We start from the raw sequence: 16,225 nt of genomic DNA, 5'->3' as shown, positions 1-16,225 counted from the left end.
TTAAGGTTGTTGTAAATTTTATAAGGACATGTTATTTAAATCTCTTTATTAATTTGTTTTACCTGATCGATGAGGACAATATTAACATGGATAAATTTCACTCTACACCTTTATTTAAACCTAAACATATGACTCACACAATAGAATTCATGGCTTATAATAATTACGATAATATTTAATAAATAAATACCAAAGAATGAATCAAAATCTGTTATGATACAAAATATATAATTTAATTGTCTGAGGCTCAATACGATGAAATTAGATATGTTGTACTAGGTAATCTACGACCTTTGACATAAGATATCAATTACAAGTCATAGTCATTCAATCATACAAGAAGCTACGAGAATCCTTTACAATTAAACAAAATAACATCTTTTGTGTGACTTATCAACAAAGATATGTTTGATATACTAATAGCGTAGAAGAAAAGGATTTTAATATTTCAAAACACAGAAGAAACAGTGAATATTGGAGTCTTAATTAAAAACAAAGGTCTGCACTAATGATATTCCAAGATAACTATAAGCAGGGATCAGGATTTTTGAAAAAAAGATTGATGGAAAAAGGGGGGGGGGTTGATATAATGAATTTATCAAGTTAAAATTTGAACTATTTGATGGTTTAAAATTATATGAATCTTGTGAGAATTTTTTTCAAATGAGGGGGCATACAGCCTCTACCCCCTTCCTTGATCAACCTCTGATACGAGGACAACAATTAACAAAAATAGTTTTCCTTGGTCCGGTCAATGTTAAAGTGTACAGTCATATACACATATATCAATAAAATACTTGAAATGTAGAGTGGTTTGTTAAAAGTGTACTTAATTTGTAAGTCCAAATCCATCAAAAGTCTCATGATCTGACAGATTACAGCCAACTTTGGTGACCATATAGTCACCTAGTTACAAAATGGTATACTAATTTCTACTTATTGGAATGTAATAATGGAACTTAGGGATGCATCAAACTTAAAAACATGCCTTTGTTGTCATAAAAAGAGAATTTTAAAATCTCTAAAATATGTCACATGATGTGTACAACAGAGTAGATTGAAAAGTCAAACAAAGCTAATGGCACTCTTCAAATCACTTGAACATTTCAAAACCATTTGATATTTTATCAGGTGAAAAACTTGAGGAATCAAGAAGTTTTGACATCAGATTATTCAAATCTTTCCAAATATAAATTGTGATAATCTTTAATGTTTTTAATATTCAGTTTGCAACATTTTTTAAATTATTTCGTTAAACTAAATAGTTTCATACATCATCTGAAAATGTTTTGATAGGACAAAATTTCCCCTTAAATGATCCTCAGTAATAACTTTTCACCTGCTGACCAGGTAGATAGATATAAGTAAAATTGAAGGTCTTATTGTCATTGTAAAGATAATCTGTCTTGTTGCCAAATATTAAATGTACATCTTATTGTTTGTATATATAAATTGTTTATCCAACCCACTGTCATCTAAAGAAAGGGCTTAAAGTAGCTAAGAAACCAAACAAATATGGTCTTAGTACTAGACAAAAATCAAATTCCTCGTCTTTTTATCCGATCTGTCAAGATTATCTAATGTACTTTTGTCATATTGTTGACCTTGTATAAACTTAAGGTAACTTTCAAAAGTATTTCTGAATGTTAATATATGGAAATAACTCAGAAACAAAATCTTAACTCCCATAATTAACATGTATGTATATAATATAATATAACTCGTCTAAACATCAACCCAACAATGTTAGATCTGTAAATTTGCTTTCGCAAATTTTTGGTTCTTCCCTCGCCGGGATTCGAACCCATGCTACTGTGATATCGTGACACCAAATCGCCTGCACTGCAGCCGTCCCGCTAGACCACACGACCACCTGGGCTCTCAAAAAAGAGCTTTCGGTGGCCATATGTTACCTTTCCACGTCAGTTTTAATCTAGCGGCGTACTACAGTACATGATATATAAGGCATGAAGATGTTATTGTTACAGATCAGCTAAATTATCTATAGTAAAGGATCCTGCAAATTAATGTTAGATACAGTCACAGAAAATAATTATATTCATAAGTACGTCTGAGTCAGTGACAACCCTACAACAGATGTATCCATCGGATCGCCATCAATGATGGTGATACATGGCTGTGTACATAATGTATATACAACTCGTCTAAACATCAACCCAACAATGTTAGATCTGTAAATTTGCTTTCGCAAATTTTTGGTTCTTCCCTCGCCGGGATTCGAACCCATGCTACTGTGATATCGTGACACCAAATCGCCTGCACTGCAGCCGTCCCGCTAGACATATAATATAATATATATAATGTTTGAACATAAAATTCTTTAGCTCTATTTGATTTTATTTTTTTCCTGCTTGATTTTTACCATATTTACTGATTGATTGATGGTATTTAACACCACATATAGCTTAATAGATTACATTGTGGCATTCATATGTTTTTGGTGGAGGAAACTAGAGTGCTCAGAGAGACCTTTGTCAGGAACACAGACAATTTAAGGGGGTAGACCTTGGTTAAGGGAAATAACTCTTAAAATCAGCTATGCGCTTGTAAAAGTCAAGTTTCATCAACGCATTTTAAGCATTTACCTGAAACAGATTGAAAATAATCTATGTAACATAGAAGCTTAGAATATATATTTATGAAAATGGTTGACACAAGCATACTGATGATTTAAAGAGTTATTTCCCTTAACCTAGGCCTACCTCCTTAAGTCAACACAAATGGTAGTAAAATGCACCAGTAAAGTGCAGGGTGGAGAGGCTAGTTATATAGAAGATGAACTACTATGATCATCTAACCTCTGAGGCCCCTATTTTAATTGGAAGAAAGGGAGATAACTATTGACTTACATGCTGAGTGTTGCTTCTCCTTTAACATTCTGTGATCTCCTCCTTCTCTTGGTGGAAGCTAGAAAATATACCGTTAGAATAATTAGTTTTTAATAAAAACATTTCTCTTTTAAAAAAATATTCCAAACTGTTTTCAAAATTTCTTTGAAAGTAGCAGTCATAACAGATGTCAAAGAAAGTAGCTAGTAAGTAGCCTGTTTATTTTCAATAAAAATCAGCTTTTAGACGATATAGTAGGGAAACTATTTTGGCTGGCTTGAGTACAGAAAATGAAAGGCAAAAGTAACACATCTAAGCCATAACTCTTAAAATCTTTAAACATTTTACCTCTGATTCATCATGTTCATTTTTCTGCTCATTTTGTTCATTTTCCTGAATTGTTTCATTTTCTGGGCCATCATTTGTTTCATTTATAACATTCTGTGGTTCATTAAGTACTATTATGTGGCCATTTTGCTCACTTTCAAGCACTAATTCATTGTTTTCATCAGTACTACTAGTGGTCAAATTCTTATCAACCATATTTGCATTCAAATCAGATAACAATTCTTCCATTGAGACAAATAAATATTTTAACACTGCATAAAAATTTAGTGAATCACTTCTTCAATTCTGATACTGACTAACAACCCTATTAAGGAATTTCTAAGGAGAATTTTTTTTTTTTAATTGCAGTCTGAATGCCTAAGATGGCTTCACTTTTTATGATCAATTACATGAACTTGCAGCTTGACAAATAGAATTGTCTATAAAATTGTCTCATCACCACAACTTAAAGAATCCTAATGCAATATTGTCATGTAATTATCCCAGAATCCTTTGATGTTAGCAGATTATTAAGTGAAGCTGTCCATCCAGGCTTCCTTCTCACAGCCAGAATTAGAGATCAAAGAATTTGTAAATCCAATTTTTTATATTCTGTCACATTAATAAGGAACTAATATCCACATCCAGTTACCAAGGGAATGCAATTTCACCTTTTTTTTGTTAAGAAAGCCCCAAAATCACACATCTGCATTTATAACGAAAAATTAACTACAAATTAACAATGACACATAAAATCCTATGACTGTAGTCTCAGACGACCTTTAGATTCACTTTAAAACAATCTAAAGAAGCATTTAACATCGATTAAAAACTTGAATTTCCTTCAAAAATTGTACACTGCACATCCAGTTAAACGGACCATCTATCGAAAGAAATTCACAGATAAAATCGTATGACAAAAAATAATCCAAAAATCAATCCCTCTGAAGCACACCTATGTCTACCTATCACCATTTGTCAAATATTTCATTCATAGTCAATAAAAATTATCATTTTGTCCACATCCTAAGGGGCTTTAACAGTTCATTTCATTCAAATTTGACAGGTTATTGATCAATTTTGCCCAGAGGTGTTGACCATTATTTCTACTTATGTAATATTAGGTCATAGTATGTCATATACTCAATATCAAATGGTGGTAAGAGAACAGACTGATCAACATGAAAAATCTTAATGTGGAATTAGATAATGATATAATTACGGATTAATTTCATTTTCTTTAAGGTCTCCAAACATACAGTCATGTTGATAAAAGCAATTTAAGTAGTGTCATGTTTCACACAGTTATCTAGGGACCAAACTGATAAAATTTTCATTAACTGTTATTTGATGAAGAATTCTTTAATGTACAGAACAAAATATGCTGACTTTGATAGATCTTTAAAAATAATTAGAAATTCTAGAGCTTTTAAAATAATTAAAATTTCTAGACCTTTTAAAATAATTAAAGACTCTTTAACATACAGCACAAAATAAGGGATTGATATATTTAGAGAAAATTTATGCAGTTTATGAAACATTCCCCCACTTTTCAAATTTGTTGATAGGAAAGGGAGCTGACAAAAAAAACCTGAATACGAGGTTTGGTGTTAAAACTGGAAGGGTTTTTAAAACCCATACCCTCTTGTACATCTTAAGCTATGCTTACTAAATCAACAGAAAGAGGAAAGGGGATATTTTCCTGTTCTTGCTAGAGGTTTAAATAAACCATTTAATAATATGGGCGAACTATTTTAGGAAGATAAAATATGACTTATCCTGATTGGTTGTTGTGTGCACCTGATAATTATTTATTACTAGACACCTTGTGGATGTGGATTCTTCCGTATACAATGTACCAAAGGCAACATATTATATTTTCCTTTATCCTCAAGGAAAATGTTCCTAATCTGTGCTGAGACTTGTATATTTAAGTGCAGATTTGATAGGTAGAAGAGATAACTAGACAATGCATAAATTAAGTCAACAGGATCATACATTTTTGGGACTAAATATTTTTTTATTTTTTTTCAAGCTATATTTTTGGAGATATAGACATAAGAAAGTTATTTATTAGAATTAATTTATCAATATCTTTCTGAAACCTCACCTGTGTCTAAAAAAACTCTACTTTTATTACCTTTATAGTATTTTGCCATGTAAACTTTGTTAATTGATGGTAAGTCCCAGTGCCTCTTTTTTGTTAAAGCTAGAGTTATTCCCCTTACAGTTTACCTGTTGTTGATCAGTAAATTTAAATAATCATTTGATTAATCTGATTATGTTAAAGCATAATTAGGTATTAATGTGTTTGGTCAGTCACAACAATCTGTTAAATAATTAGCCCTGTCCACTTCTAACTAGTAACATCTGCTGTCTAAACTAGCCATGTCAAAATTTAAGTTGTCAAACTGGCATGTGATTATGAGATTAGGGTCAATAATTAGGCTTTCGTCTCATCATCTGAGTATAAGTCTTATGCATTTTGATCTGTTTACAATAATTGCAATATTATATATTGTAAGAATATTAGCTCTTAGAACCCCTATATATTTTATTTGTTAAGATAATTGCAGAATTAAATTGTAAGAATTATAAGCTCTTAAAACCTTTTTCCTTCTATAAAAGGATGACCTCCTTGGTTGCTTGTTTTTCTAAAATACAAGAATTTACATTGTTTTGAAAATTGTTTCAATTCACAGAATGTATAGGAAAAAAAACAACGAAGAGAACATCTGTTTAACATGCCACATTTTCTTAACAAAATACTTTTTTCACTTATGATGACAGTTGGATCATAAATAATACATGTAATATAGGGATGTCTCTTTGAGATGAATTTAAAGCACCAAAATTAAATATGGTTTATAAAAATTATATAAAAAAAAAAAAAATTCTGGACGACAGGTTTTACCGTTAAATACTACATGTATTTCGCCAAAAAATGTAAGTCAACTGTGTGTCATCATGTATAAACATTACTATGAATTTGATGTGGGATTTAATTAAATGTTATACACATGGAACTGCAACCTGAAATGTATGTCGTTCAGTAAAATTTATTTCATAAAAGGACATCTTCTTGCAACTTGGTTCACTTGTCAATTTGAAGAATGGAACTATTTCAATATTTTATGTTCTTGTTGTTAACCTAATTAATTTTGCAAAGTTAGTACAAAAGAAATGTATTCAAACAAAAAGTTAGGTGATTGTACTAAGAATACCTCTACTTCAAAGTAATAGGAGATACATCAACTAGTGTGATGAAAACATTTATTGGGACAAACAGACAGAAAAATGGTCGGACGTACAGACAGACAAATGGACGGACGTACAGACAGACAGGGTGATGGCAACTTTCAAAACAGCCTTCTTTTCTAGAATAGTAGCATCATATAGCATTTTACTTTTTTATGCCACTTTATTTTATTATTACCATAAAAAGTTTGCATACCTTCATACTCTGTGTAGATAATGGTCCCCCAAGTCTGCCACAGGCAGTCACTTGTTCTTTACAGGAACTCTCATGCACATTTATAAGGCAGTCTACAAAATAAAAACAGCACATTTTAGTGACTTAAACAGAAAATTTCAAATACACTTTTGAGATTTCTGAATTGAATTGTTTCATATTTTTCATGTTAGACCTTTTAAAGCAAATTATATAGTATGTTTTTTCTTCATTTTTGAAGTCGTTGAAGATGTATCATTGCCTCTAATTGCTTATATTCATTTGAACTTTGGAAGATAGTTGTTTCACTGGCAATCATATACCACATCTTCTTGTTTTTATATTGAAAGTTGTTCAAAGGATTAAAAGTGTTTGGATGCTATTCAGAAAATGAAATAAAAACCGATTTTTCCATAAGCTATCAAAACCAAAAATATTTTTCTCTTGATTTTAATTGATTATACATTATATCTTTTCATCAAAAAGTAGGTTCAATTTTTAGCAACATATGGGGTTAAAATGAATAGATTTTTTGTCATTACTCATTTTGAAGACTATGCAGTGATTTGAAATGTGCAGATAGTGTAAAATTGGTTTAAACAAACCCTGCCTTAACCAGAAACAACTCTTCACTGAGCTATTGCAATAGGACATACAATGATTTTTCAAAGTGTGTAAACTGGTTTTCATATCAGTTTTATTTTCTATACATTCGTGAAGCAGAAAAAATAAAACTAAAATATTTGAAAGCGAGAAGGCTAATGCCATCAAGAAGATAATGCTTTATATCAATGACAGTATTAACTTAAATCTGTTAGTAAATAGTAAAGAAAGTATGTAGGTAATTTACATTTAACATGTGTAGAATGAACATTTACAACATTTTTCTAATCTGAATAAAATCTTCATTCCAAATGAGGTTTAGTTTTATGAGGTTAAATGTGAATAATTTATCCTTAGAAAATAGGGGTTGATATTTTTTTTCGTTTTTTTTTCAGTTCTTTTGGCAACATAGTTCCTGTTTTCCTACTTTGCCATTTGATTAGGGACTTTCCTTTTAGAATTTTCCTAGGAATTCAGATTTTTTTTGTTTTTATTTTTTTTTATCATTATTAGCTGCATACATGTACCTAATTTTCATTGATTTCTTAGGTATACATGAAGCCCACATTTAAGTGTTCAATAAAGTATTAATTTCCATAATTTTGTAGAGAGATTTTGGCAAAGCATCTAGGAAAACACCAATACATTTTTTGGTCAATCCATGAAATTAAATAAAACCACAGTATGTGAACTGCTTTTTCTTATGAGGATTACAGACAACTTACTTTCACATCTAAGGGCTAACTTATTAGCCATAGACTTGTTACACACAGCACATGGTGTAGAGTTGCTGACAGATACAGACACAAACTGGTGTGTATTCTTCCCTTTACCTTCCTTGTCTTTATGCTGGAAAGAGAAAAAAAATGATTAAATTTTCAATTCAAGAATCAGATGCAATCTGGGTAATATTTTCAAAGGCTGATATATCAAAAGGTTTACCGTTTAATATATCCTAAAAATATCCTTAACAATGGATATCAAACCATAGTCTAACCCTCTATTAATTTTTATATAGATTGTTTCTTGTTTTTAATATAGATTATATCATTAGAGTGTTGGTTTTCCAGTTTAAATGGTTTGAAACTAGTAATTTTGAGGGCCCTTTGTAGCTTGTTGTTCCATGTAAGCCAAGGCTTAGTGTTGAAGGCTATACTTTGACCTATTATGGTTTACTTTTACAAATTGTGACTTTGATGGAGAATTGTCTCATTGGCACTCATACCACATCTGCTTTTATCTATTGTACATGTACAAGTAATGCAATTTACCACAATCAATCATATTCTGAAACAGCAAATTGCAGACAAAAGAGTTCAAAAGTACTAACTATAAAGTACAAATTGTTTTGTTGGCAAAGTATATTAGCCCAGCTGTTATCTATAATTGATGTGTCTTATATCATTATATCACTTAGTACTAGTGCTACCATCTGAATACCCATCACAGAATGTATTAGCTTAGTAATTCTAACATGGAAGGTCTTTAACTCACAGGAGCTTAATTTAATTATTTTGTCTCTGTCAGTTTAGATTTAAAGACTTTTTGTCTTTGACCATTGTTTATGACCATGTAGTGATCTGAAAATGTGCTGAATAAAGGCAAAACTAATATACCAGTAAAACAGGTTTAGTCAAATCCTCCTTAAACTAGAAACCAAACTTTTACTGAGATATTGTAAGAGTACATGCAATGAATAAAGACAGTTAAAAGTTTTATAACATTGGTAATGGTGCACTAAAGTTAGCAAACCAAAACCCATTTTGGGAGGTACTGATGGACGACAGACAAGGGTAACGCTAAATACATCCTCCACTGCAGCAGTGGCATAAAAATGACACCTATACAAGGCATTACACAATAAGCAAACTATTACATATAGATATGTAAGGATGCAGCTAAATTAACTTTTTTTATTTCAAATATTCACTGAAACTTTCCTTCAAGGAACAAATCCTGAAGTTTTCAAAGAGACTTATAATCTATTATTATAACTTTAAATATCTGTTGGTTTATTGTGAATCAACTATTTCAGTGGATATCATTTTCTCAAAAATCTTTTCTCATATTCTAGGTGACTTTCAGGCAGGTAACTTTGATCATTTATATCTTTTATTGTATGCTTTTAGAGAAAAAGACTTTCTCTAAAGTTTGTACATATTAATGTTATTTTCTACATGCAAAAAACAACTGAATAAATTGCTTGGGAAAATTAGTTGGTTTACAGGAGTCTATATCAAAAACAAAATTGTATTAAATCAAATAATGGAATCAGTTCAAATTAATCTTCTCAAAAGTTAATTTCAATAATTAAATAATGGAATCTTTTCGAATTAATCTTCACAAAGGTTAATTTAAAAAATCTCATTTAATATGTTTAAGAACTAGGAAAACATGATCAATTAAGATTAAAAAGATTGAAAGAATAATTGTTTTTATATTAAAGTCATAAACCATATAATCTTGTACAGCAATTATTACGAAAATTGATAAACAACTTACTCTGGGAAGGGTTGCACTTTTCTGAAAGCGGTTTTGTAATGAGACAATTACCATCATATTCCAATCGTAAATAATAAACTAAAAACTAAATAAATCCAAGAAATAAATATAAAGTTATCACAAAAGAGCACAACTGTCTTAAAGCTACAAAAATCACATTCTGATGGAAGCAGCAAAAAGCTAATTTTAGAATAACATCATTATTAGTAGTAAAAAAGTCTGTAATCTTTTGTTGTACTATCCAATCACAAAGACACAAGCCAATAAAATGATAACTATCTTACGATCAAACGCAGTAATTTCTGCATAAATCCTTTTTTCAGAACAGTCAATATAACAGAAAACTCAGAAATCCTCACTTAAAGTCCACAAAATTATTTATCATGTTAATTTTTCTAAAGAAAAATGCATATGTTATAGTCAGAGAATAATTTTCACAAAAATGTATATTTCCATCTAGTCAGTTTCGTTTCCTTGTCAGAAATACCAATGACAACAACATTTTGCTTTGAAATAGAGATCTGGCATCACAAACATATGTTGCATCCTACTTTCACTTTGCTGCCAAGAAAAGCTTGTAACTCTTGTACTTAAAACAAAAGTCTTTACTGCACTCTACAAGTTCTCATTTACCCAAATTTTCTAGATACTTTGCAAAAAATATTTACAATTTTACAATAATTATGTGTGGGTTTTTGTTTAGGTTAAGATGGTTTGACTTTGGGGTAGATGGGTTTAATTAATTTGTTCTGATGAGATATTCTGCTGAGGGCTGCCTTTTTTTGTAAATATTGATATAAAGTTGGTTACAATTTCAATCATATTTTTATATTTTTATTATCATTATCATCAATTTCCCAAATTGGAAAATATAAAGTATGGTTTTTCCAGTACACAACTTATCATTAATATATGTAGAGCCTGGGGTGCTCATTTTCGCCATATCTTTCCATGTTTTCTACAGTTTATGTTCAGATCTATATGTTTTTGAAGTATACTGATATTTCTATATGAAGATAACTTCAAAAGCAAAATATTTTTAAGCTTGTTTGTATGAAAATAATCATCTGAAAAGTGAGATTAAAGCGTGCTTGAAATTGCCTGATGTTTTGTCAATGGCGGACACATATTAGCCGTTTTATACATCTATTTAAACCCAAATAACTGCAGCTTTAAACAATATTTTTTAAATCAATTCATTATAGATGGCAATAGCAGACATTTTAAAGGTGTATACAGAACTGAAATTTAGGACAATCAGTCAGATTTACTAAGAAATACTTCTTTGAAATATTGTTATTCATTCAGAAAATTGGCCGAAAAATCATTATCCGTTATTCGGTCCTTTGTGGTAAGTGGTGCAATTTTGTCGTAGTTTAAAATAAAATCATATTTGTTATAAAAATCTTAGTTACCGGCATATTTCTTCCATTTCAGCCATCTTTTGAAGTATTTACAACTCAAAATTATAAAACTGGCGAAATTGTGTCCCCGGAGAATATGCGCACCCCACTCTAGTGACTTTTTCTAATTTCAAAGTTTGTAAGAAACTGTGTAGAATAATTTTAAGCATAGAGATGTCATTATGAGGTGTGGATGTTTGAACATCAGAGGGATCTTCTTGAAGGGTATTTTATGTTACTATGGTTGTTTTAGTCAGTGAAAATACAAAAACAAGCAGACAGAATAAAAGACAAAAAAATGCAAAGGAAACCAAGCGGTAAATCACAAGATGTCTATGTATCAATGTCGTATAAGCTGGAAGCCAGCCAATGTGGTACGATTCAGACCAAATTAATTGACACAAAATTCTACCAGACAGACAGACTTTGTCACAAGAATGGTTTTCCCATAAATTGCTTCAAAAGACAATTTAAAAATAAATTTTGTGTGACTCAATATTTGGTTATTACAAAACAAAAATATCCCATTATAAGTATAATAACAATAAAAGATCCTGCTTATTGTTTGATCAGAATCCTGTATCCTGCTTATCGTTGCAATAATAATGCTTGTAATTTCCCATATCTACCTGGACTTTGTTTTTCCATTTTTAGGTAAAATAATTTGACTTTCACATGTCATGCTTATAGGCCAATCGTGTTTCAGGAATAGACCCCAATAAGACTCACTATATGTAAATATCACCAACATAAATTATACTTTGTGACTTACATTTCTGCAGTTATATATTTTATAGAGTTTTTCAGTACAGAATAGTTCAATGTTAAGATAGTAATTTTGAAAAATTTGATATTCTAATATCTGGTTATCAGCAATGATTTTTTTTCTTATTTTAAAACATCAAAGCAAAACATGTGCACTATAAATATACATAAAAATTATCAGTACTTTTTGCAAGATCTCTATTTTGAAAGTAGCAAGTCAAAGGAGTTACTAAATCTCAAAATCATGATCATAGAAAGACTGTTTTTGCAAATTTCTTCTTCCGATTGTACAACTACTGCCAAGACTTTGAAGAGAGTAAAAAGTGCACTATAATTTCTTCATTCATAAATTACATTATTTTCAGATAAGCGGTGGTGTTAGTATCAGGTAATTAGATAAAGTATTGAAGTGCAGAAAAGTAAAGACAATTATGATTTACGCCACTTGAAATTTCCCTCTTGTCTTTCTGTTTTTTTACTTTTGAATGGTGTCTGTCTACCCAAGTTGTAGACATAGTAGATCTGCTTCAATAGGAGTTTTGTGAGATTAAAACCATTGTATATGAACTTTAAACATTCAACCTTAAACTTAAACTTCAAAATTTCATGACAATTCAGCCTCAGTGGAAAACAATTTGTTCAAGATGGAAGAATCAGTTTGTTATATTTCGTACTCTATGATTACAGTTGAGTACAAACCTCAAGATGGAAGAATCACAGTTGAAGTACAAACTTCAAGATGGGAGAATCAGTCTATCATAAATTATACTCAGTTATATCAGTTGAGTACAAACCTTTAAGATGGAACAATCAGTCTATTATAACTTATACTCAGTTATTTCAGTTGAGTACAAACTTCAAGATGGAAGAATTAGTCTATTATAATTTATACTCAGTTATTTCAGTTGAGTACAAACCTTCAAGATGGAAAAATCAGTTTGCTATATTTTGTACTCAGTGTTATTTCAGTTGAGTACAAACCTTCAAGATAGAAGAAACAGTCTATTATAAAAAGTACTCAGTTATTTCAGAACAAACCATTCTAAATGGTAGAATCAGTTTGTTATATTTTGTACTCAGTTTAAGTTGAGTACAAATCATTCAAGATGGAAGAATACATTTGTTATATTTTGTACTCTCAGTAGAGTACAAACCATTCCAGAAGTAGTTAAAATTTTATTTCTTATAAAATGTACCTTTCTGATCCTATGTTTTTTACGTTTTTTAAAAATCTGAAAAGTAAGATTTGGGAAAGGTTATAAAATATATACAATACATGACCGACCACCTTTAGATACCTATACTATCCTCTTAGTCCTATAAAGAAGAGATGCATAACTGGCTACACATACTTGGTTTGGAGACTCAGATTCATTGTACCAGTTATTCTAACCGGACAATACCTGTTTCATTATAGATTTTTACTGTACTTAATCAGTCTGGGGGCACAATCACCTGTAGTTTCTTCAAGTGCAGCAATTTTAGACCATTAAATACAAATAAGATCTTCCCTTGCAGCACTAAGCCCCTTCACTCAGTACTAGTTCTAATGTTTTTGGATTCATCTTTGGCATGTCTGTATTGTCTAAACACAGAAGCCTAACACTATCTTTGTATTCTCTTTGATCATTCGAGTTCTACACACTTTGTAAAGATTAAGTATAATGAACCTAAAACATGCTCAGCGCTTCAAGTACAGCCTCATTCGACTTCTAATTGAGCATTAAAACTTGTACTAACATTTATGACGAAATTCTACTAATCATACATCTGTGACATGCAGTCAGGACATTTCTATTTGTCTCGTCTTGTTTCTGTACCTAGTCAACATGTGTAACTCCATAAAAGAAGGTACATCCATGTTAAAATTCGCCTGAGACACCCCCACAGCATGTTAAATAACATATCTGTGGTGAAAAAACATGTTGGTGCTTCAAACACTTGGTAAATTTTATGTAAGCAGCTGTTCTACTTCTCAGTGTGGGAGAAGACACCTGAAGAAGACTTGTGTTTGTAAATAAACAATCACTTATTAACACATTACTTACACTCAATAACCTTACTAGAAGATAATTATCATGGGTCTTACTTAATATAAGTACCACTTGCTAACAGGATCTGGTTCAAAGAATAGTATTTACTTTTTATCAGGTGAAACAGCAAGATGACAGGTACAAAGTTGCAGTGCAAAATCTGATTTAAATAGAAATTATTTCTGTGATCCATGACAACACTAATCAAGGTATGGAAATCTATCAAAGTTAAGTGCCAATATAAACCAAGAAGATGTGGTATTATTGAGACAACTCTTCACCCAAAACCAAATAACGTAGAAGACTCAGTGGCGGATCCAGATCTTTTCCTAAGGGGGGGGCCCGCTGACTGACCTAAGAGGGGGCCCGCTCTAGTCATGCTTCATTGATTCCCTATATAAGCAACCAAATTTTTCCCACGAAAGGCCCCCCCCTCCTGGATCCGCCTATGAAAGTCAACAACTTAAGGCAACCATACAAATCTTGCATATTGGATTATGTGCTTGTCCTGAATTAAGATTGGAAGGTCTTATATATATCTGATGGGATAAGAGTAAATTAGATCTTTACTGAGTTATATCCCTTGATTGGAGATTGCAGTGCATTCTTTACAATTAATTTCTTGGATGAAAAAGGATCTTTAACTTACAATGAGTTTTATTTAATGTACTTGTATGTGCATTCATTTTCACCAGGTTGTCCCCACTGCATTATTCTCAGGCAGACATTTGCTCTTAAAAAAGCTTTAAAGTGTGTGCTACAACACTGGTGTAGTGACTGTTTAGAAGGAAATGAAAGCAAGGTTCATTTCTTAATTGGACTGCAGCTTTACTGAACTTTTCAAATTATAATATGGTGCGTTTGTATATGTGTTACATATTTGTTTTTCATTCATTTTTTTACATAAATTATCCAAGGCCATTTGTTTTCTCGTTTGAATTGTTTTACATTGTCTTATCTGGGCCTTTTATAGCTGACAATGCGGTATGGGCTTTGCTCATTGTTGAAGGCCATACAGTGACCTATAGTTGTTAATGTCTGTGTCATTTTGGTCTTTTGTGGATAGTTGTCTCATTGGCAATCTTACCACATCTTCTTTTTTATATTGTGATATTTTCTTGTTAGTTTGTAGACGTCAGCTAACAGATTACATGAAAACTAGTTTTTCCATTTTGCTTTTGTACTTTTGATCCCATATGTAGTTTAATCCTTACTATACATTATATGTGATTTGTTTTAAGCAAGGAATCAAATTATTTAGTCTAATGAAAAAGAATAGATGTCGTGTATTAGTCTATACCTCCAACCAATTGACAATTCCCAAAGAAAAAGTATAGGGATTTTCATCTGAAGTCATTTTGATGTATTCAAGAACAAGAAAAAGTTTTAGACACACCATAGCATTTTTTTGAACAAAAATATGTAAAGGTAACATCAGTTCATTCTGCTATTATTTTTTTTTGCATACACTGGTTTTATGGTTCAGCAGCAATAACAAAAACAAAATGAATCCATTCACACCTGAAATTCCTGAGAAATGTAAATGTCAGCACAAAAATACTTATTTCTGTTATAAATACTGATACCAATTAGAAAGAAAGGACTACGGTGACTCTCATGGATGGTTTCTAATGGAATGCCAATGGTTCAATACAATGTAAACAAAGGAAATTGTTCTGGCACACAAATTGACTCCCACATATTTATACACTACATAAGACAACGGTGTGCAGTACCAGACACTTGTTGTTAATTACTTTATATAAGTAATAATACTTATAATATATATCATTATTAGTCACAAGAAAACAATAGTTTTTTTCTATGAATGACTGATAGAAAACATGACAAGAACAGAGGATCATGGGTAACATGACAGTGATGAGGATCAGGTTTTGATTCGTCAGCTGATTAAGATGAATGCTCTGCTCATCTGCACTTAATTCATGACTTCTGCATTTTGCTGCACAATGCAAAGAAATATAATACTTTGTTTAGGTACAAAAAAGTCTTTCTGAATGAATAATCTTGGTGTCAATGAATTTAGAGGAGTTATTAAAGTGGGCTTTAAATTCAGAAAATACTCATTTTATCTGCTTGTGCACGATGTAGATTTGAATCATCTTTCTCCGATATCAAGGAGAAGAGCTTATAAATGAACCAGTCTTTTACCTATTGATACCTAATAGGGATCTTCAATTCATTATATGTGACCACATCTTCACCGCTTTGTACCTATGAGTGAGTGAAACCTGAGCTTGTTTAGAGAAGTGACATTTGAATTTGCCATTC

The 16,225-nt window shown here is 31.1% G+C and overlaps 1 protein-coding gene across 13 annotated transcripts in view; it reads right to left on the bottom strand.

The window, feature by feature from the left end:
• The window catches only part of LOC134715750 (rho guanine nucleotide exchange factor 28-like), a 137,832-nt gene that overhangs the window by 40,706 nt on the left and 80,901 nt on the right, over nt 1–16,225 (bottom strand). For 8 of the 13 annotated variants that reach the window (XM_063578151.1, XM_063578150.1, XM_063578154.1 and 5 more), the window contains 4 exons: nt 13,097–13,132; nt 7,956–8,079; nt 6,631–6,722; nt 2,871–2,928 (listed from right to left, as the gene is read on the bottom strand). In XM_063578151.1, coding sequence (XP_063434221.1) covers nt 2,871–2,928; nt 6,631–6,722; nt 7,956–8,079; nt 13,097–13,132 — 310 coding nt within the window. The remainder of the gene's footprint in view (nt 1–2,870; nt 2,929–6,630; nt 6,723–7,955; nt 8,080–13,096; nt 13,133–16,225) is intronic. The other 5 variants (XM_063578155.1, XM_063578152.1, XM_063578158.1 and 2 more) reach the window with 1 other exon arrangement.

This window comes from Mytilus trossulus, chromosome 4 (genome assembly GCF_036588685.1).
Source record: "Mytilus trossulus isolate FHL-02 chromosome 4, PNRI_Mtr1.1.1.hap1, whole genome shotgun sequence".
In the NCBI taxonomy this organism is placed as follows: Eukaryota; Metazoa; Mollusca; class Bivalvia; order Mytilida; family Mytilidae; genus Mytilus; species Mytilus trossulus.
This window is presented reverse-complemented; position numbering and strand designations above follow the sequence as displayed.